The 22068-nt window shown below is 44.1% G+C and overlaps 1 protein-coding gene across 1 annotated transcript; it reads left to right on the plus strand.

Moving 5' to 3' along the window:
* Positions 1 to 2289: 2289 nt before the first annotated feature.
* PROKR1 (prokineticin receptor 1) lies at positions 2290 to 12647 on the plus strand. The gene is made up of 2 exons (XM_029936250.1): positions 2290 to 2774; positions 11770 to 12647. Exons 1-2 carry the CDS (start codon positions 2290 to 2292, stop codon positions 12464 to 12466), a joined length of 1182 nt encoding a protein of 393 aa, XP_029792110.1. The 3' UTR covers positions 12467 to 12647.
* The last annotated feature ends 9421 nt before the right edge of the window (positions 12648 to 22068 follow it).

Below are 22068 nucleotides of genomic sequence, written 5' to 3' on the forward strand. Positions count from 1 at the left end.
GGGGTGGCCCTGCCGCGGGCCGCGCGTCCCTGGGATCTGCGGCGGCGGCGCGGGCGCAACTCCCGCCCGGGCAGGGAGAGAGCGCGGAGAGGGGGAGCAGAGCGGGCCCGCGCCGGTCCCTGCGGGCCTCTGGGAGCGGCGGCTCGGCTGCCCGGGTCCGGATAGAGCACCGGGACTCGTCCGCCCGCCGGGACGCCGCAGGTACGGAGCGCGCCCTCCCGGAGACAGGCTCCGAGGACCCCGCGCGGCTCGCGCGGCCGCCGGGTGCCAGCGCTGTTTGAGCGGGGAGGAGGCTTTTCGAGAGACTCCCTTTCGCGCTCGTTTCTTCAGGGGAGCTGGGCGGGCTACCCGTCCCTCTGCCCTTGGAGTAGCTACGGGACTCGGAGGGGAAAGCTGGGAGCCCCGCGGGCTTCTCAGCAGGGGCTGCAGGGAGGCTTCCAGGACCGGCCGGTTTGGCCGCGGGGCGAGCGCTAGACCCCTGGGGCCCCGGAGGACACTGGGTGGGAGCGGAATGGGGTTCACCTTTGCGAGGTAAGAACACGGGAGGAAAGAGCGCTGGACGGTTTCTCCCCGAGAGAGAAATCTCCCAACACCCCTGGCACCCCAAGAAGTTTTTATTACCCTTTGTTTTTAAAACCCGACTTGGAGCCTTCCAGGTACGTGCTCGGAGGGCACCCCTCCGGGAGCGGGCGGGGCCGGTTGGGGGGGGGGGGGTCTTGCGTCGGAGACACAGAGGGCCTGCAGGGAGTGAGGACTGTCTCACCAGGATTGCAGCTGTACCTGTCCAGACCCCAAGACTTGGCCCCCCTCTGACCTTCCAGATCACAGTGGTGCTTCTCACACCTGACAGGGGCAAAGGGCAGGGACTGAGAAGGACAGATGGCTCAGAGGAAGGGATACAAGCGGGAGAAATATGGGGATGAGGAGTTGGGGGAGAGAGGCAGGTAGTGGCTGGGCCTCCTTGGGGTGCAGGGGGACTTTAACCCGGGTCCCCCCAAAACTAAGCTCCGGATTCGTCGCCGCTGAGGAGTGTGGGCCACCAGCTGTCCTGGGGGCTGCGGGGGCTGCTGGGTGTCTTTGGTTCCAAGAACCTCAGGTTTTCCATACTTTCCTGCCCTCTCCAGACTCCAGCCCTCTTACATCCCAGCGACTTGGTTTTCAGGCTCTGGGAGGGAGTAGGACTGCAGGGGGATGGCGAGGGTCCCTCTTGGGTCTCCAGCAGTTCTGCTAACCACACACCCACCCCCTCTAGGTGATCTAGGTCAGGCATCTGGGTCAGGATTTCCCTCCTCTTCCTTGAAGCTGACTGAGGAGGCCTGAGCACTCCGAGTAATTCTTTGCAGTCCTAGGGTGTAACAGCCTCCCTCTCTAGAGAGCTCTGCACTTTACAGATGTTATTGATCTGCTGCTTGGAGGATGTTGAAACTGAGTGTTTAAGCTCTTTGCTTCAGGACACACAACCAGCCAAGGAAGGGTTTTGCTCCAAAGCCCCCTTTCTAAGCCACTCAGTGATTAGGCTGTGACTTCAACCCTGCAGCCTCAGTCCAGGGACAGGCCTTGGTAAATGCTGTGCCTGTCTGCCAGGGTCATAGCTGACTTGGATGTGGGGACAGGAAACCTAGAGAGGAGAGAGAAAGGGGGCTACTAGATTGGCTCTGGGGTTTTGCCAGAGGAAGGAGATCCACTCGTGGGGACAGACAGGGTTGTCTCAGACAGGGTTGCTGATACTCAGAATAATTTCTTTTAAGTCACAGAATGGGGCAGTTTCACAAAGACAAAGTTCAAGCTATTAGGACAAGGAGTGGCATTTGGACCAGATCGCTTTCATTTTCTATAGCTTCCCCACACTCAACGTTGGTCCTTGAGCAAAATTGCAAGAGTTCAGATCTTCAGTGGAAATGAAATAAACTCAGCCAGTGCCTGAGTTTCTATAGCAATCCAGCCTTACCTGTATGAGTGGGTATGTGGTTTTTATTCATTTGTTTTCTCTCCCTGGTTCCTTTATTTCCACTCCATCACTCAATGTTCATTCTGAGCAGGTGGCTAATGGGTCTGCTTGGGTTACAGGATAGCTTTACATTTGGCCAAGTTCACTCACATATGTAGCCAACTGTTTGTATGTCTTTCAGATGCTTAGGATGGAGCTTGGATACTGTCCCCCAAGGATGCTGGCAAAGACACTCTGATTCCTTAAGGAAGAGCTGAGTGTAAGCAGAGAGGGAAGACAGCCTCCCACACATCACCCCAGAGGAATTCTAAGCAGTGTTGTTCAGAGCACTACCTGGCCAGATGGAGATCACCACAGGGGTCATGGATAAGAATGCCACCAACATCTCCACCAACTTCCTTTCTGTGCTTCCCCCCAACGGAGCCCAAGCTGCTTCCTTCCCATTCAACTTTAGCTATGGTGACTATGACTTGCCGTTGGATGAAGATGAGGACGTGACCAATTCCCGAACTTTCTTTGCTGCCAAGATCGTCATTGGCATGGCCCTAGTGGGCATCATGCTGGTCTGTGGCATTGGCAACTTCATCTTCATTGCTGCTCTGGTCCGCTACAAGAAGCTGCGCAACCTTACCAACCTGCTCATTGCCAACCTGGCCATTTCTGATTTCCTGGTGGCCATTGTCTGCTGCCCCTTTGAGATGGACTACTATGTGGTGCGCCAGCTGTCCTGGGAGCATGGCCACGTCATGTGTGCCTCTGTCAACTACCTGCGCACTGTTTCTCTCTACGTCTCCACCAATGCCCTGCTAGCCATTGCCATCGACAGGTGAGTAAGGAAGGGGGTGATGGAGACAACAAGGAGAGGGGCATCGGAATTGGACTTTCCTTTACTGCAGGTGTGGATTGATGAGAGATATCTGTATTCCCGTAGACGCAGATGCGTGGGGGTTCAAAAGTTGGCCTGTTAACTGTAAGGAGAGTTCTAGTTCTCCAGCTGTGGCAGGCACAGGTAGCAGATCTCCCTAGAGTTGGGCAGTGGGAAGGGCCTGTGGTCCTTCACTATGGACATGCTCCTAGATGTATCTGTTCAAGGTCTAGAGATACCTAGGTAAGAAGAGGTGTGGAGGCTCAAGTTTAAGTTCCAGGCAAGCATCTCTTGAGTTAACTTGGAAATCTTGAGGAAGATTTTTCTCTACTAAACCATGAGCATCCTCAACATCAACCCCAAACACCAATTTCTTTTCTTTTTTAAAATTTTAATCCAAGTTAGTTAACAAATAGTGTAATAATGATTTCAGCAATAGAATTTAGTGATTCATCACTTACATATAACACCCAGTGCTAATCCCTACAAATGTCTTCCTTAATGTCCGTCATCCATTTAGCCCATCCCTCACTCAGCACCCCACCAGCAACTCCATAGTTTTTTCTCTGTATTTGAGAGTTTCTTATGGTTTGTCTCCCTCACTGTTTTTATCTTATTTTTGCTTTCCTTCCCCTAGATTCATCTGTTTTGTTTCTTAGATTTCACATATGTGTGAAATCATATGGTACTTGTCTTTCTCTGACTTACTTTGCTTAGCATGGTACATTCTAGTTCCATCATGTTGTTGCAAACCGGTTTCTTTTAAAATAAGATTGACAGATTTGTTTTAAAAGAAAAGAAAGAAAAGAGAGAACAAATGTAGACTTGTTCTTTATAGTTGTTGCATTAATCAGTTTGCTCCTTTTCATAAGTTTGCATGTGATAGTATAGAAGATCTGTTTCTAGTGATGGGAAATAAACCCAGTAAGAGCAGTCTATGAAAATCTTTCTTCTGTTATGTTTAGTCTTTTCATTTAGGACAATCACCTGTGCCAGTGCACCAGGGTAGTTTTTGTTCCCTCAGGAAAATCTTTGCAAGCTCTTCTGCCCAAAGTTGACACTCATTCCAAAACACCTCGGTACAGTCCAGACCCAGGCACCTTGAGGGTCAGGGCCTCCATGTGCTCGGATCTGAACAGCACATCTCTGTCCCTTCACCCAGAGAGCCTGGAGCACTGATGCTCGACCTGTTTCATGGCCTCGGGGCCCTGGTGGAGGCTAGCTGCCCCTGCTGTTAGGACATCCAGGGCAGTGTTCCGGGAAGGAACACAGCAGATAGAACCTGTTTTCTGAAGCCAAAGTCAGAACAACCAGAGATTGGATAACCTGGAAACAGGCCACTCTCCAGGACAGGAGATAGAGAAGGAACTTGGCTTTAAAGGCATTGTGAGCTGGGGCCTCAGCCTCCTTTCTCCCAGGAGGACTGTCAGGGAGTTAGCAACTTCAGCAGGCCTGGCCCCATCACCTGTAGGAGGTACTAAGAGCTGTTACCCCTGCAGAGGGTTACTTTGGCCAGGGTCCTCCACGGGTCCTCCCACGGTATTTTATCCACCCAGAAACAGACCTTGGGCCAATGAGGAGGGGGCCCAGTTAAACTGAATATCTGTCCCTAAGTCCCCTTCAGAGCTGTCAAGGAAGAGTCCCAGGAACCTGAAATAGAAGCTGAAAGCATAGAGGACCCTTTCCTGAAATTTCACTCCAGCAAGACATCTTTGCAGAGGGGGTGCTCTCAGCCTCTAAAAGTGGGGTACGTTAGTGCTCCCTCGCTGGGCCAGGGCCCTGCTCCTGGGTAACATCCATTTTACGATGTAGGGGCCCACTTGTTTAAAGGGGTAACACTGCAGGAGGGAGTAGCTTCAAGAGGGACAGGAGCCAGGATCCGGGTTATTTTGAACATTAAGAGGTAATTCTCTGTGTCAATCAACCTTGTTCTATTGAACTTTTTCACCTTCATACACTACTTCTATACCAAACTCAGCTGTCTGAAATCCTGCAGGCACTTCTCGTGTAGTGTGAGTTTATGTAATGTAGTTTAGATACAATAAGAAAGATTAATTGGAGAACATGCTTTGCATCTTGGGACTGCAATTGTTTACAGTGGGGTTGTGATTAGAAACTTGAACTCAGACACTGAAGGGAAGCACTGTTGCCTGCACAAGCCATCCAGTGGCCTGGACCAACTAACCAGCTGCTTCAAGGTGTGACGTTCCCTTACTCATCTTTGTGATCTTTCCTTCCGTTTATTTTTATGTGTTCTTACTATCTAACTTCAGTTCTACGGTGCAGGACCTATTGACTTTTGTCTGATCTCATGTGTTGTTCAGTATTTGATCAGTGATTTTCAGGTTCTGTTTGGTTAGTTTTGGGCAACTCATTTAAAAAAAGTTTTTTTCAATGTTTGTTTATTTTTGAGAGAGAGAGAGAGAAACAGAGAGTGAGCAGGGGAGGAGCAGAGAGAGAAGGAGACACAGAATCTGAAGCAGGCTCCAGGCTCTGAGCTGCAAGCACAGAGCCCAGCACAGGGCTGGAACTCGAGAACCGTGACATCATGACCTGCTGAGGTCACACATTTAACCTACTGAGCCACTCAGGCGCCCCCTTGCGCAACTCCTTTTTATCTCAATATACCAACTGGACTACAGTTATAAAAATACCTTTATAATTATTTAATGAACATGCAGGAGTAGCGTTAGTGGTTATTTTGCCAGGTTTAAACCCCTGCTGTGGCACCTATCAGCCGTAGGGCCTTACGTTAGCTATTTAACATCTCTCTGCCTCAATTTTCTCATGTATACAATGGGAATAATGAGAAAACCTAATGTATTGGGTTGCTTTGAGGATTAAATGAAGTAATATGTGTAATCGTTTAGAATAAGGCTTAAGCCAGAGTAAGCACCAAATAGTATAATTCTTAAAGGAACAACAGGGGCACCTGGGTGTCTCAGTCAGTTGAGCATCCGTCTTCAGCTCAAGTCATGATCTCACGGTGGTTCGTGGGTTCGAGCCCCACATCAGGATCTGGGCTGACAGCTAGCTCAGAGCCTGGAGCCTGTCTTCAGATTCTGTGTCTCCCTCTCTCTCTGACTCTCCTGCTCATGCTGTTTTTCTCTCTCTAAAATAAATAAAAACAGTAAAAAAAAATGATAATAATTAAAAAAAAAGGAACAACAACAACAATAAAACAAACCCAGGAAAACTAATGAATGTTTTCAGTTGGCTGACATTTTCATTTTCACTGGCGTGGTTGTTTTAGGATGTGATATTAAAAAAAAACAACACAGGGTTTCTAAGAAACGCAGCTGTGAAGGTACGGCAGAGCAGAACTATCTATCTTCCACCTTGTGTGCGTCTGTGAGTGGCCCCACGGCTCTTCCTCTACACGAGCACGGCTCCTGTACAGGACCTGCTGGTGCTCACGGCTAACTTGGTCCTGTTCCCTCAGGCCTGGGCTGGCAGAGCCTCCGCATGGGCTCCTTGCCTCAGTGTCTCTCGGCTCTGCCCCTCGGCCACAGCTCCACCCCTCACAATCCATGCTAAACTTTCCTTCATTCAAGCAGCTCCTTGTTATGGAACAGCTCTGATGCGACAGACACTGTTGACAGACACTGTTCGAGTCCTGGGGAGGTGACCCTGCATAAGACAAATAAGCCCCTTGCCTTTGAGAGAGCTAACGGTCAGGCAAACGAACAAGGTAACTTCGGAGCATGAGAAATCCTCAGACCAAAAAAGACAAATACGAGAACATCTCGAGTGATGCAGGGTGGGAGTTACCCCAGGTATGTCATCAGGAAATGTGTCTCTGAGGAGAAGACATGTGAAGGGAACTTTGGGGAAAAAAAAGCGCCAGCCTTGGGAAGATTAGGAAAACGCATTCCAGACGAAGGAAATTGTCAGTGCAAAGGCCCAAGACAGGAACAAACATGAAGGGTTCTAAGAACAGAGAAAAGGCTCCTGTGGCCTGAGGGAAGAAAGCAAGACTGCAGCCAAATTAATCTTCTGTCTTGTGCCTGTCTCCCCTCTCTTGCTCAAAAGACCTTTACTAACTCCATTGTCTACAAAATATGGCTCCAACCCCTTTGCCTGCACTTCCAACCTTTTATTATTGAGCCTCAGACTGCCTCCCAGTCTCAGATTAGGTAAACACATTTGTGTCCTGTTTCCAAAAGAGGTTGCAGTCTTTTTGAGAACTGTCACGATGGCTCATTCCATTTCTATTCATCCAGTGCCAAGCACTTGCTGAGAGTGAAGTTTTACTAGAATCCAAGGTGCCCCGAATTCACTGACATCAAAAAGTTATAAAAGAAGTAAGATTGGATCCCTGCTCTCGAGGAGCTTACCATCTGGAGGGGGAGGGGGAGGGTGGATAACACTTAGGAAACAACATAAAGTAAAGGATAAATTTTAAATGAGATTTATAGGGGCGCCTGGGTGGCTAGGTTGGGTAAGTATCTGACTTGGGCGCAGAACGTGACTTCACCGTTTGTGAGTTCCAGCCCCATTCCAGCTCTGACAGCTCAGAGCCTGGAGCCTGCTTCGGATTCTGTGTCTCCCTCTCTCTGTGACCCTCCCCTGCTCACGCTCTGTCTCTCTCTCTCTCTCTCAAAAATAAATAAACCTTAAAAAAATTTTTTAATGAGATTTACAGAGGCATGAGGTCATTGTATACTAGAGTGGGTGGAGGAGGCTTCGCAGAGGAGGTGGACATTTAACTGGCCTTAAACACATGGTAATTAGCAAAGAAAACGTTTTCCATGAGGGTAGGCAGAGTTTGCAAAAGATGAGATGAGAATGCTTGAGGTATCAGGTCCCTTGGGGAGATCTAAGAAACCCTTGGGGGCAAGGAATATAAGCAGAGTAGAGATCAGAAAAGATAGGGGCCAAATTCCAGAAGATCTCAAAATCTTATATGAAGTCAAACCTGATAAAGCAGGGACCTGAAAAAGATTATCAGAGAACTCTGTCCCCCATGGTCTGGGTTTTCCCTGGGATGTGGAGACCCATGCACTGGCCTTGATGTGAAACCATAGATCCCAGAGCATGTGGGATACTGGAGGACCCTCCCGTCTTTATCCAGAATACAGGGGAAATAGCTAGTCAGCCTGCCCACTGACCACTCTTCTCTTCTGCTGCTTGGGGCCAGCTAAGGCTTGAGTAGCACTTGTGCTGAGCAGTAGGAAGCACAGATCCTCCCCAGTGAGTTCACTGATTGGACTGACCAGCCTGAGGAGTGGGTCCTGAATTCCCTGACCGTCTCATGACTGGCCTAAAGCTTCTGTAAACACCATTTCCATGGTTTGATCTGAGGCTGGGTCCTGGGTACCAAGTACTCCTTGTTTAATCACCGAGCTCGCCATCATCGCACAATCACTGCCTGGATATTTCTTCATCCAGCCACTTTTATTCTTTGTTTTCTGGGAAATGTTGGCTCTAGGTGGATCTGGACCTGAGCCATTATAATGGTAGATACACAGAGCAAGCCAAGGGCATACGCATAAGCAGAGAAAGTAGCTGCCAGTGGCCCAACTCTTTCTTGGAACATCAATAGGTAGATTGAGAAATTGAGAGAAAAGAGGAAAATGATGCTAGGATTATGCTAGGATGCCAGGAGGATAGAAAAAAGGGGTATTGCTTGCTCTGATTCGAACGGGAGGGGACAAATGTCATATTAGAAACCCTACTGGATTTGGAGCAAGATATGGATGAGTTTGGACCATGGTTCTGTCAGTTTCTAGCTGGGTGGCCTTTGGCAGGTTGTTCTGCAAACCTCAGTTTGCTCATCTGTGAAATAGTCATATTTGAAGCTTACCTGTACAACAGACTTGAGGATGTGTAATAAGAAAATTGATTTGAAAATGCTCTGTAAATTGTAAGGTAATTTATAAATATAAGCACGTATTACTAAAGCTAAAGTTCTGGAGGTCTGATCCTAGCACAGCCAAGACTGGTGGCATCCTTGAAACTGTTTTTGCAGTTTTCCTTTTGGCAAATGTATTTGGAAGGACTCTTGCACAGCTCCTGGTGCTAACCCTGGGGATGGAGTTGGGGTGAAGGCAGGGAGAGCCAAGATGAAATAAACATCTGATGGGAAGCCACAGATTATCCTGAAGATTAATTTTTATGTAAAAATAAATAGATCCAATAAAATAAAAAGTAGCAGAGAACTTGAAAATGAAGTATTTGGCAATAACAGGTAAAAAAAATGCTATGTATACAAAATAGCTCTGAAAAAAAGTACACTTTTAAAGTTTATTTATTTTGAGAGAGAGAGAGAAAGAGAGAGAGAGAGAGAGAGCGTGCTCACGCCAGCATGTGCAGGAGAGGCAGAGAAAGGGGGAGAGAGAATCCCAAGCAGGCTCTGTGCTGATAGCATGAGCTTGAACCTATGAACTGTGAGATCATGCCCTGAGCCAAAATCAAGAGTCAGACAGTTAATTGGCTGAGCCCAGGCGCCCCTGAAAAAGCACATTTTGGGTTGCTAACCATTTCTTGTATGGTAGTAGCCTATGGTTGTTTATGTGCAGTTGATGCAAGTAGGCTGGATCTGAGGACCCAGGAGGGGTCCTGCAGGGCCAGCCAACAGGGTCCCCGGCTGCACATGGGATATTAAGCAAATGCGAGCCAGCAGGAGGTGAAAGCAGAGTTTACTGAAGGTTTAGAGTGGGAGACTCAGGAAGGAAAGGAGAGAGTCTTTCCTTTGTTCAGGGTCTGGGGTTTTTATTGGGGATGGCTGTCTGTTGGATGTGCCCTCTCAGGCCTCCAGAAACTGGTTAGAACAAAGACCAGGGCCCAGGTGTTATTTGAATGACCCATCGAGATATTTAGAGCAGGTGGTCTGGAATATGTATATGATGGCTTTGCTGGGTCATTCTCACCTGGTCCTTTCTTAGGTGCTATCTAGTCTGAAGAAATCATTAACTCCTTGTCCCTTACAAGGAAGACATACACTATTTGCATTCTGAGGCACGCGTAAAGTGGGAGTGTTGTGCCTAGCAAGAATAGAAGCAGGAAAAGGAGCAAAAAGCAGATTTTTATAGAGTCTTTTGATTTCCCTCCCTCATAGTGTCTAATTAGAGCCTCACAGTATCTCTGTGAGGTTGGCGAGGCAGGTGATATTCCCATATTACAGATGAGGTAGTTGAGCCCACGGGGCTAAGATAAAGGACTCAAATCACATAACAAGTTTGTAGCAAAGCTGGGATTAGATTCATGGTCTTCTGACTCCTAGATTGGCATTCTCTCCTATTTTTCATGGAAAAAACACTTTGACCTTGAAACATCATACATAGGAAGTTGTTATTGAAAAAGGATGGAATAGAATTATATAGTGAAAATTCATATGGTAAACAAGTATAAATATGGAAATATTCTTTGACAGAGTAATCAATAGATCATGGTGGGGCAGATAGAGGGAGAGAGTGAGTAATAGCAGAGGTACTAAACTCTTAGTTTTTTATTATGAGTCTGAGCAACTTTGGTGCACTTAATATAGCAGGAGCACTGTGGTTGTTATGAAGGGCCCATACACGTGCACTGACAGAAGTATTGCCAACACCCTACAGACATTCCCATTGCACGCTTCAGCACTTGGGAGATTGGCAGGAGGCCAGAGATTGTCATCGGTGGCACAGCATGTCAAGCAGCATGCTGGGTGTCCAGAGGGTGGACCCAACCCATCCAACTTCATCTGACATCTGTAGAAGAGAGCAGGAATCTCACTCCAGTAAACTCTCCAAATGACGGTCAATGAAGTTGGCTGCCTGTGTTAGGGGAGGAGGGACAGAAATAGCAGGAATATAACCAGGAAGGAAAATAGGAATGAACCCCCTCTTCCAATCAAAATCCCAAGAACAATGAGCTAAAAGGGATTGGTTTCAAAGGAAATAAAGTTGGTCTGGCTTTCCTTCAGGCTTCTCTCACATTTGCTCTTGGCTCTACCTGGGATAAGCTATGGACACGTGAGAATGTGTTTATTTCCAGCGTTACTTAGTCACTCTCTCCCACTTCACTCCTCATCTTTCTCCTTCTCCAACTTCTACCCCCTGCCAGACAGGGAAGGCCTTCCAGGAAACCAGAGCTTTCTGCATAAGTATGCACTCTCTCTCTGGGAAGGAGGCTTTCATACCACGTAAATGACTCACATCCCCCAGAAAGTGCTCTCTCCTCGTTCCTGGACCACTGTGGTCACAGCAGTGTGGTTTTTTGGGAAAGAGCAAAAGCAACATCTTTCACTGTTTGGTGCTTTGTGGTCGAAGAAATAACATTCATGTATATTCTTGATTGATTTTTCCCATCTACCATGAGATAGGGTTAAATGTTTTCTATCAAGGGTCTTGTGGTATATGACCTTGAGAGAATCAGTCATCTGTTTCCAGGCTTCATTTTTATACCTGGACAATAAGGTAAATGGTCACATGCTCTTCCTTTACCTTTGAAGCAATATTTTAAAAAACATAGATTGAAGACTTTACCCACTGCTTCCACTGGAAAGGGCAAGTTCTCCTGACAACTCCTTGGAATTATCAGACCCTCTTAGCTCTAAACTGTGGGGTAATTAGGATAAATGGCCTTGGAAACAAGAAAGACTTGGGAATAGTGCCAGGCCAGAAACCAATGGGAGGCATTATTACTACATTTAATAATAGTTACTATTTATTGAGTATATATCATGTCTAGAGCTGTGCCAACAATTGTGTGTCCATTAGCACAAACAAACAAATGCTTTTGCAGGCAATAAAACCAAGACTTAGAATGATTGAACAGAATTTGTCCAAGGTTGCAACAGCTATTAAGGGGTAAAACTGGGGTTTTCACTCAAGTCTGTCTTTCTGGAAAAGCTCACATAGTTGTTTTCCTCCACATGTGCCATTTGTTCTCACCTTCTCATATTGCAAAAACAATATCACCATACAGCCCTTCCTCATTACAGTGGTTGAACCCATTTGTGTTCTTGTACTAGATATCTGGCCATCGTCTACCCGCTGAGACCCCGGATGAAGTATCAAACAGCCACTGGCTTGATTGCCCTGGTGTGGATGGTGTCCATCCTCATTGCCATCCCTTCAGCCTACTTCACGACGGAAACTGTCCTCATCATTGTCAAGAGCCAAGAGAAGATCTTCTGTGGCCAGATCTGGCCAGTGGACCAGCAGATCTACTATAAGTCCTACTTCCTCTTCATCTTTGGCATCGAGTTCGTGGGCCCTGTGGTCACGATGACCCTGTGCTACGCCAGGATCTCCCGGGAGCTCTGGTTCAAGGCAGTCCCAGGCTTCCAGACGGAGCAGATCCGGAAGAGGCTGCGCTGCCGCAGGAAGACAGTGCTGGTGCTCATGTGCATCCTCACTGCCTATGTGGTGTGCTGGGCACCCTTCTACGGCTTCACCATCGTGCGTGACTTCTTCCCCACTGTGTTTGTCAAGGAGAAGCACTACCTTACTGCCTTCTATGTCGTCGAGTGCATCGCCATGAGCAACAGCATGATCAACACCCTATGTTTCGTGACCGTTAAGAACAACACCATCAAGTACTTCAAAAAGATCATGCTGCTGCATTGGAAGTCTTCTTACAATGGGAGTAAGTCCAGCGTGGATCTTGATCTTAAAACCACAGGGGTGCCGGCCACTGAAGAGGTGGACTGCATCAGACTAAAATAACCAATGGACCTTGCAAAGTTTAAACAAAGACAGTCCTTTGGGACACTGACCAGTGTGCTAGATACAGACTATCAACCAAGAACTATTGGCTTTCGGTGGAGGGTAGAGGTAACGGACAGCTATGTGAACACTGTGTTCAAAGAGCTCAGAATTTATAAAACTGATGTGACTAGATACCATCTCCAGTGGCCAACAGTCACTAAATGTCTAATTTGTGCAAAGAGTAGACACTGGTGAAACCGATATATGCTGACAACATTTAATTGGCAAAAAGAAATAGGGATTAAGCCAAGAAAAATGTTGGGGCATAGACAGCCTGAAATGAGAGGCTTTCCAGAAGGGAACCCAAGTAGACATCTAGGGCTGTCTCTCCATCCAACCATCTCTGCTACTCATCAGATACTGATATAGTCCATTTCTAGGATTGTTCTTAGGCTTGAGTTCACTCCTAACATTTGAATATAAACACAGTCTCCTAGTTCTTCCTTTAGCCCTTCTTTTCTCATTCCTGGTCCTGACTCTCACTGTGAGGAACTTTACATGCATGCACATGGACATCTCAATATGCATGACCAAGTTCTGTCCAAGCTCTCCTCTCCAACACTACTTCATGGCTACCCCTTAGTTGTGCCCATATATGGTGAGGCTCATCATCAGGAGAAGCCACACACCCTGAAAGCCATTTGGTCAGGCTATTAAAGGGTTCTGGGTATCTTGATGTGCTCCAGGGAAGGCCTGGGCTCAGGATGAGTATGTTCCCTTGGCTCCATGGGCTTCTTACTCCATGAGGAGGAGTGCAGATAGAGGACTGCTGAAAGCCTGTGGGGTTCAGGGCAGGAACTCAGGTTTTCTGGGTCTAAAGATGATACTGCTTCTACCTCTTAATTTTACTGGCTTGGACCAATTAGGCTTCCCCTGAAGTCCTTCTCTTCCTTCTCATGTATCCATACTTGTGAAGTATAGAATCTTTGAAAGTAGACACACCTCATGGATGTGGCTGTCAGCCATTTTTCCATTTCCACCAGCTGTCACCCTCATTATTATGGTTTGAGGGCAAGATGTATTGGTCACTGGTGCTTGAAGCCCATCATAGTTATCAATTCTTTGGATTAAGACTTGCTTCTCTTTTAAAATGGATGTACTCTTGGTACAGATGACCTGCTGCATTTCTACCCTTCAGGGTAAATGAAGCCATGTGATCCAGTGGCAGATGGTGAAGGTTGGTGGTACAGCCCTGGGCACCCAGGAAAGAAAGAGACACACAAATGGGTAGCGGGGGCTCAATAAGGAGATTCAGTGGCTCCACAGGCTATTGAGGGCTCATCTTTCCAACGCATCCTGGAAATTTTGAATTTTGGAATTTGGACTTTTGGAAGGAGAAGATTTGATCCAGCCTTGGCTCTGTCACCTCTGTGACCCTGGGTAAAGCTTCTCAAAGGGGACAAAGATAATACCCGTGATAACTACTGACAAGGTGGTTGTGAAGAACCAATGAGCTAACATGTGGGTAAACTCTTTTCAGCCATGCCAATAATCAGAAGAATGGACCAACAACTGCGCATAGTGTTCCTGACAAAGAAAAACTTGTCACTCTGGCTTAGGTATCTCTCCTTTTCATTGTTTGTGTGAATTATTCCTTTGCCTCTCTTAGCCATGCTGTATGAGTTACGTTCCTAACAACACCCTGCCCTGGTACAACAAGGCAGTGAAGTGGTGGTAAAAGTGTAACAGGAAACTGCAGAGCATCTGCAGTCAGATGAGCTCAGGGTTTTAGAAACTTCTGAATCCGAACATCTTTGTAACCGTGGAAGGATTGTGACCGTGTTCCTATGCCTCTTCCCAGCCAGCATGAATCTGGGCAATGTGATATTTGTTTCTCAACTATTTTTTTTAGTCTCATGAGTGTATATAGCTAAAGAGTAGACTTTTCTTTTCCCTCTCAAATAATTCTAGAGCAGCACATTTATGAAGCTATTTAACTGACACTTATATGGCATTTCCCTCCAAATATAGTCAACTCTTTACTTTTGCCAGCAATGTTTATTTTTTCAATAGTTACCTTATTCCCTGGAAGACCCATTTTAAAAAACTATTTATTTCTTCCTATTTGTCATCCAGCAGACTCACTTTATTGCTGAATCACAGTACTCTCAGAGAATAAAAACTAATAAAAATCGTAGCCTAAATCCAACATGCCTTGAGGGCAATTCACATTTCTTATAAAATTACATATTACACTCTAAAATCAGGAAAGTTAGCTTTGGACTAAAAGATAATAAAATGACATAATTTGTTGTGGTTATGTTCATCTTTTCCATTAAGATTGCTAAACAAGAGTTGACAGTACAATAGGAGCTTTTTGGGGCACCTAGGTGGGTCAGTCAATTAAGTGTCCGACTTTGACTCAGGTCATGATCTCGCAGTTCGTGACTTTGAGCCCCCCGTCAGGCTCTGTGCTGAGAGCTCGGAGCCTGGACCCTGCTTCAGATTCTGTGTGTGTGTCTCTCTCTCCCCCACTCAAATTCTGTCTCTCTTTCAAAAATAAATAAACATTAAAAAATTTTTTTAAGTAGGAGCTTTTTACATGTGACAACCAAACCTCTATTTGCTTTTCAGCCTAAAATGTGTCAATTTTTTCACTTGTTTAACTCTCTGTAGTATTTCTAGATGTTGTGTCTGCTTGTGATTTTATGGTGAATGGAAGTGTTGTACTGTGATCAAGTGAAATAAAAAAAACCCCTCTACATATATAATCATCAACCATAGTGTGCCTGTAATTTTCATCCCTCCTCCCCCTCCTTTTCTGAGTTATAGTGTGATGCTTCTTTGGGCACTGAATAGATGCTGATTCCCTAATGACAGGAATTGTGAGAACAGTGCTAACGCATACTCTTTTTACCTTTGAACTTCTCAGTCCTAAAGAGATTTCACTGATTTATGTCTTCTTCCTATAAGTCTGCTCTGGTAAAACCATTAATGTTTTCCAGCATCTGAATGCCAAGACTTGAAATCGGAGGACTTGTTTATGCCTGTTGCATAAGCTAAGGCTAACCCTTTGAGTAGCCTTTATGTCTGCATATGCAAAATGAACCAGGAGATGAAAGTGAGACTCCACACCATGTTTGCATCGGTGGGCGACTCACTGACCTGAGCAGTAGCCTTTTCAGCTGATGGTGTCTTCAAAACCTGGTGGTGAGCCCAACAAGGTGACGCTGGTGCTTATGTGGTTTTTCTGCTCTTTTTTATACACTTTTGATATGTGAAGAGATGGGCTCACTGTCATATACAGAAGTATAAAGACATGATTTTGTAAAACCAAACCATTTTCTTCACTGAAGCAAAGGACAAGGGCAGATTTATAACAGAGCTTTTGGAAATTTTGCCTAATGATCACACATTTAAAAAATAATTTCTAAAATCAAAGGCGTTAGAACATAGCAATGTGGCAGTCACCACAGCAAGCGCTGAAGCGTGAAACAAGTTCCATGCTTATGGAAAAAAAAATGCTAAAGAATTTGTGAGATGGCCATAAAATCCTAAATATGAGTCCTGTTTCTTGAAAAATCAGATACATTTTGGAATGTATCCACAAAGAATGAGTCCGGTTCTGCCTGGAGTGTGAGAATACTAAATTCACATAATTCATTTCACAGTGGATGAAATTGAAAGCCGGAATGGGAAAGAGATGTTCAAAGTCTTGTCGCTGGTCACCATGACAGCCAGGGTTAAACCCCAAGGCCCTCAAAGCTTGGTCCAGGATTCTTCTACCATAGAATTCATGGGTGTAGAGAGCATGAATTTTGGAAGGGGAAGGACCTTTCCCAAGAATCCCTCAGGTGACTACTCAGCTCCAGCCAGGCCTTCTCTGGAGACCCTAAAGGAGTTCAGCAGAAACATTCTTGGTTCCTTTCCAAGCCCAGTTTAGCTCATCTTATACCTGGGAACTCACAGTACAGACATGGAGACCAGGGGGTTTTCAGGGAAGAACTGCTAAAAAAAAAAAAAAAAAAAAAAAAGGAGGTTTAACACTGCTTTTTCTTCCCCTCGTCTAGTCGGGAGTGCCTAGGAATAGAAAAGGAAAGATACCAGACTGTTCATGAGAAGGCTGCCCTGCCCTTGCAAAGCGGAGAGAGAGAGAGAGAAGCCATGCTTTGCTGAATGTCCACCCTAGAGGGAAGGCCTGTGTGTTCAGAGTTAGGTGGCATCAGCGTCCTGCTGCCGCCAGTGAAGAGAGAGGTGTGGCCTTGTGGGTGAAGGGAGACTTGAACTGGACAAATGGGGTCTAGAGAAGCAAGACGGAGAACACTTTACATGAGAAGAGAAATGTCTGTTTTACCTGCCCCTAGAAACGAAAATTGATTTTATTTCTGGAAGGAAAGCCTTCTCACAAAGTGAAGGAATGGTCATCCCTGGAACAGGTAACTGAAAAACTGAAAAACAAGGGATGTAAGGAGAGACAGAAGCTAGCCTCATGAAGCAGGTCTGTATGATGGGGGTGAGGGATGCGGCTTATAATCAGGAAGAAAATCAATGAAAGGCTGTGGAAGAGGAAGCTGTTGCCAGCAGACTTGGCTGGCTGGAATGCTAACACAAAGGGCGCCTACCCTGTGTGTGGGGCTGAGCTGAGCAGGGCACAGGAACGTCTCTCTCCATCCCCACAGTGCTCCTCTCAGACAGGGCCAGCCTCACTCATTTTACGGATGAGGAAATCGAGTCTCAACTCGGAGGAGTGCCCAGGTGCACACAAGGAGCTAATGGTTCTCTGTGACTTGAACCCAAACTCATGCTTTTGATCCCACTGTGCTGCAGCCTCAAAATGCTTTTTCTCAGCCTTCCTTGTTCTTTCTAGAAAACCAAACAGATGCCTCTCTCCTTGAGTGCAATCATGAAGTGATAAGTCATCTCCTATACTAACTAGATTTTTCTCAAAACTGAAAATAGCACACTCTCACCTTTATTTTTCCTTTTATAAAAAGTTTTATTCATCCTCAGCAGCTGACCCTAATGTGGAGGTTCTTAACATTTGAGGGTCTTGGGTACTTCTGGTATCAAGTGGTTTAGAGCCCCTTCTCAGAATAATGTTTTCAAATTTATTAAGTTAACAACCCATAGGAATGCCAAAGAAATAAAATAATATTGTAAAAAACTATAAAATATTTTTAAAGTTTATGATATAGGTGTATAAATCTTTATATTAAATTTCTTTTTATTAAATATTTATTTAATGCCTTAAATAACACGGTTTAGCATCAGGGCTAACAATTACCATAATTTGGAAGTAGTGATGAATCTGAATGAGTTTTTAGGTCTGCAAGGTGACATCAAATATCTGTGACTCCTCTTGGGGACAGTTTCAGGAATTGCTAAAGCTAGGTGTTATGTAGTAATACATAGGCTTGTTGTCTATGTCATAATGGTGGGAAATGCTAAAGTTCAGTTACAGGTTAGTGAGAATAACAATGAATTTTTTTCATCCATGTTCATAGCACTTGAACTGGTTAAGAAGACCTTCCCTAAGGGAGGCCAAGGCAAACACACCAGGGTGGGCACTGGTGGAGATGGAGATCCCAGGAAGAGGCACACACATTTAAATGGAATTAAATCAGTAGATCCTCATTGGGCACTCTTGTGAAGAAGACACCTTAAAGGCATTGTGGTTCACTGACTCTCTGCCCTGTGCCTTCTTGGTGGCCCCAATCCTTAATCTGTGTGGCAAAGATTCATCTGAGAAGCCAGCCGAGCTCTCTTTATAACCTGGAGATTCAAGACTCTTTCACACCATTATTTAACAAACGTTTATGGTCCTAGGCTGTGATGTTGCAAAAATGAATGACACAATTCTTGGTCTTGTCTGTTTATAATCTGACTTAAGGAGACGGGACAATCTGGTTGTTGGGAAGCATGAGGAAAGGTCCTATAAAAGGAGCATTGCAGGTTTACTTACCAAGGTGACTGCTTTGCTCTCTTTTCACTTGTTACTTTCTGCTGTTATATTAATTTTTTTTCTGCTTTCCTTACTTTAATGTTGGTCTTTCATATTTTCTTGAGTTGAACATAAACTTGTTTTTTACTATTTATTGTGTCACTGATTAAGGGAGTATTTCCTTTGAACAGAGCTTTACTTTTCGGTGGACATATAGAACATCTTTAGCATCTTTTTATTTCATTATAGTTGATATATTTAACTCTTGGTTCATAATTTCCATATTATCTTTATGTATTTAAAATTTCCAGCATTTGTTATATTTTTTCTTTTCTTTCCCATGATATTTATTTCTTCCAGACTATTCCTTTTTTCTTTGGAGGTACTAGTTTATTTTTCTTATTTCTTTTTTATTTTCTTCCTTCCTTATTTCCTTCCTTCCTTCCTTTCTACTCCTTTTCCTTTTTGCATAATCATATATAGTTTTCCTATTGCTTCTTATCATTTTACTCACCTTGGGTAATACACTTGATATTACATCTGGTTCTGTCCAAGGTGAGTATTTACATAGATATCTATCTATCTATATCTATACACAGTTGACCCTTGAACGACATGAGTTTGGACTATGTGGGTCTACTTATATGCAGATCTTTTTATTTTGATAAGTACAGTACAGTAGTATAAATGTATTCTCTCTTCCTTATTTTGTAATAACATTTTCTTTTCTCTAGCTTGCTTTATTGTAAGAATACAGTATATAATACATACAACATACCAAGTGTGTTAATTAACTATTTATGTTATTGGTAAGGCTTCTAGTCAACAATAGGCTATTAGTAGTTAGGTTTTTGGGGAGTCAAATTTATACTCAGGTTCTTGAATGTGTAGGTAGTAGGGAGGTCAGGGTCAGCTTCCCTAACTGCTGGATTATTCCAAGGGTCAACTGTGTATATTACTATTGTTTATTTCATTAGGTTTCATGATCCTGTGTCTCCATCACCGTATTTCCCCAGAAGTCTATCATGTTTGTTTAGAAGAGTGCTATGGGGAGATTAACATATTGGATGGATTAGTGGCCAGAAGAACTGGAACCAGTAAGACTAATAAGGAAGGAATAAAAATACAAAGGAAGAGATGGATGGAGTGAAGGTTTTTAGTGTTACTGGAGATAAGGAAGGAGGAATAAGAAGGGATGATGCTGACTAAAAATTCAGGAGCAGGAACTTATTTAGGGCAGATAAGAAATTTATTATTAGACATGTTGATTTTGAGGTGCTGATGAAATATTCAGGTATAGCCAGCAAGTAGTTAGAAATACTGAAGAGGAATTTAGGAAGTTAGAGAGATGTCGCTACCATCCACATCAAACTATCATAAATGGTCAGATTGTCAGATTTGCCTTACAAATTAGAGTTCTTGTTCAGTGTCAAGCTTTGCCAATAATCTCAAATTTCAAGAAATCAAGAACAGTCATTGTCTAATACAATTTAGTGACTATGCAGTTCCTTCCTTTCTGTGTGAGACATAGACTTTGCCCCGAAATAAAAGATGAGATCTCTAAATGAGATTTGCAGACCCTACACTGGGTAGAGAATACTTAAGCTATGAAACATCTCCATTTTTTTTTTAACACAAAATCATTACAGGGATTTTATGACATTTGTTAGAGGTCATGACTTGTAAATACACAGATCCTAGATTTCCCCCCCTGAAGTATAATTAACATACAGTGAGTTTTTTAAAAACAATTTTTTAATGTTTGTTTATTTTTGAGAAAGAGACATAGAATGAGTGGGAGAGGAGCAAAGAGAGAGGGAGACACAGAATCGAAACAGGCGCCAGGCTCTGAGGTGTCAGCACAAAGCCTGACACGGGGTTCGAACCCATGAACCACAAGATTGTGACCTGAGCCGAAGTTGGACATTTAACCGAATGACCCACCCAGATGCCCAACATACAGTGTTACATTAATTTCAGGTGTACAATATAGTGATTTAACAATTCTATAGATTTCTCAGTGTTCATCAAGATGGGTGTACTCTTAGTCTCCTTTATGCATGTCATTCATTCCCCACCTACCTCCTCTCTGGCACAGATTCTAGTTTTATTTACTGTACATGATCCTGAAATAGGAATATTCTGCTAAAGGAATTAAAGATAAGGACGCTTTTCATGTAAAATCCCTAGTTAATTCTAGGAAACCCACTAACCAACAGCTCTACCGGATTAGACAGGGCTGTCTACCTTCTCACCTTGGGAGTATCCCCCTGGTTATAGGGAGAGAAATGGAGCACAGACAGCTATTTGACACCGTCTTCTCCACATGGAAACTCAGTAATTGAAGTTTGGAACGGATGAAAAATTGAAAGAATGGAATCTATAGAAAAAAGTAGAAATGTCATTGAGAAAAAAAGGAGAGAGAGAAACCAGGGAATAAAAACAGAGAGAGAGATAAAAAATATTCAGAGAATAAGAATGAGTTGAGTGTGGCTGGGAAGTTTAGTTTCCTCTCACTCTCCAGTACCCTCTTTTTCCTTACTAAGAGAACCAAATTATTATATCAGAGTAAAGTCTCTATTTCACAGGCTACCTTGCTGCTAAGGATGATCATGTGACCAGGTACCTACCAATGAAACTCTAGGAGGAAACTTAAGAAAGTATGGAACTTACTTCACTAAAAAAGAGGAATACCTTTCTTTTCACCTTTCAAAATCCTGTAGTTCAGAATGCAGATGTAATGGCTCTGGTAGCCATGTTGGACAATGACAATAAGGCTTGCATAGTAGGGATGATCAGCTTGAGAGCGGGCAGGATAATGGGCCCATGGTAACTCTGAGTGTCCATACCAACATTGGACTATCTTTACACTTCTCCTGAATGAGATAAAATTAAACTTCCATCTGATTTAAGTCACTAAGGAGTTCTGCTCCTACATAACTGGGGACTGAGAATGGCTCAATATCAGCTAGCTCTGAGTACATTTTATCTTCTACATAATCCCCATCTTTTCAAGACAAGTTACATCATCAAACTGCATGGACATGATATCAATATTCTCTATCATATTAGTACCTTGATAAAAATCTAATATGAACAATTCTAATTTAATCTCTACCACACTTAGGAGGATTTTTTTTACTTGACTTTCAAGATGCATCCTCTGTATCATAGGCAAGTTTTTCTTTTTATGGATAAGACTTGCGTAAATGTTTTTTCTGGCTACTGTGATAGGAAATAATAATAATAATAATAATAATAATAATAATAATATAGTACACTATTAGTTCTAGTTAATCAAGTATTTCTGTGACTGTATTGAGTAGTTTAGAAGTGTGGTTTTATTTAATCCTCATAACCCTATGAGGACTGTGGTAATGTTGTTCCTGAGGGACACTTGTCTAGTGAGTAGTCAGTTTGTCATTCAAAACCGGGTTGGTTTGATTTCAGAACATGGGGTCAGTATGCCACATGTATGGGGTCTCTTCCACCTTTATATTTAAAGTGAAAAAGCCATGGATTGAAAGGACACCTTTGAGTGATATAAAGATTGAATTACTCTATCTGGTCTTTTTTTTATCCCCTCTATGTGTACTGATGCACAGAGGAGTATTTGAGGACAAGGACTCCACCTTTCAGCTCCATCTTAATGAAATTCTAAGTACACAAAGTGTCTCTT

The sequence above is a fragment of the Suricata suricatta genome, chromosome 4 (assembly GCF_006229205.1).
Source record: "Suricata suricatta isolate VVHF042 chromosome 4, meerkat_22Aug2017_6uvM2_HiC, whole genome shotgun sequence".
Taxonomy (NCBI): Eukaryota; Metazoa; Chordata; class Mammalia; order Carnivora; family Herpestidae; genus Suricata; species Suricata suricatta.

Bases quoted from the DNA above. Each gene is read 5' to 3' on its own strand.
- PROKR1 (XM_029936250.1), top strand. From the start codon at position 2,290: ATGGAGATCACCACAGGGGTCATGGATAAGAATGCCACCAACATCTCC. The intron at 2,775-11,769 runs GTGAGTAAGGAA...TTCTTGTACTAG, and splicing joins CTAGCCATTGCCATCGACAG to ATATCTGGCCATCGTCTACC.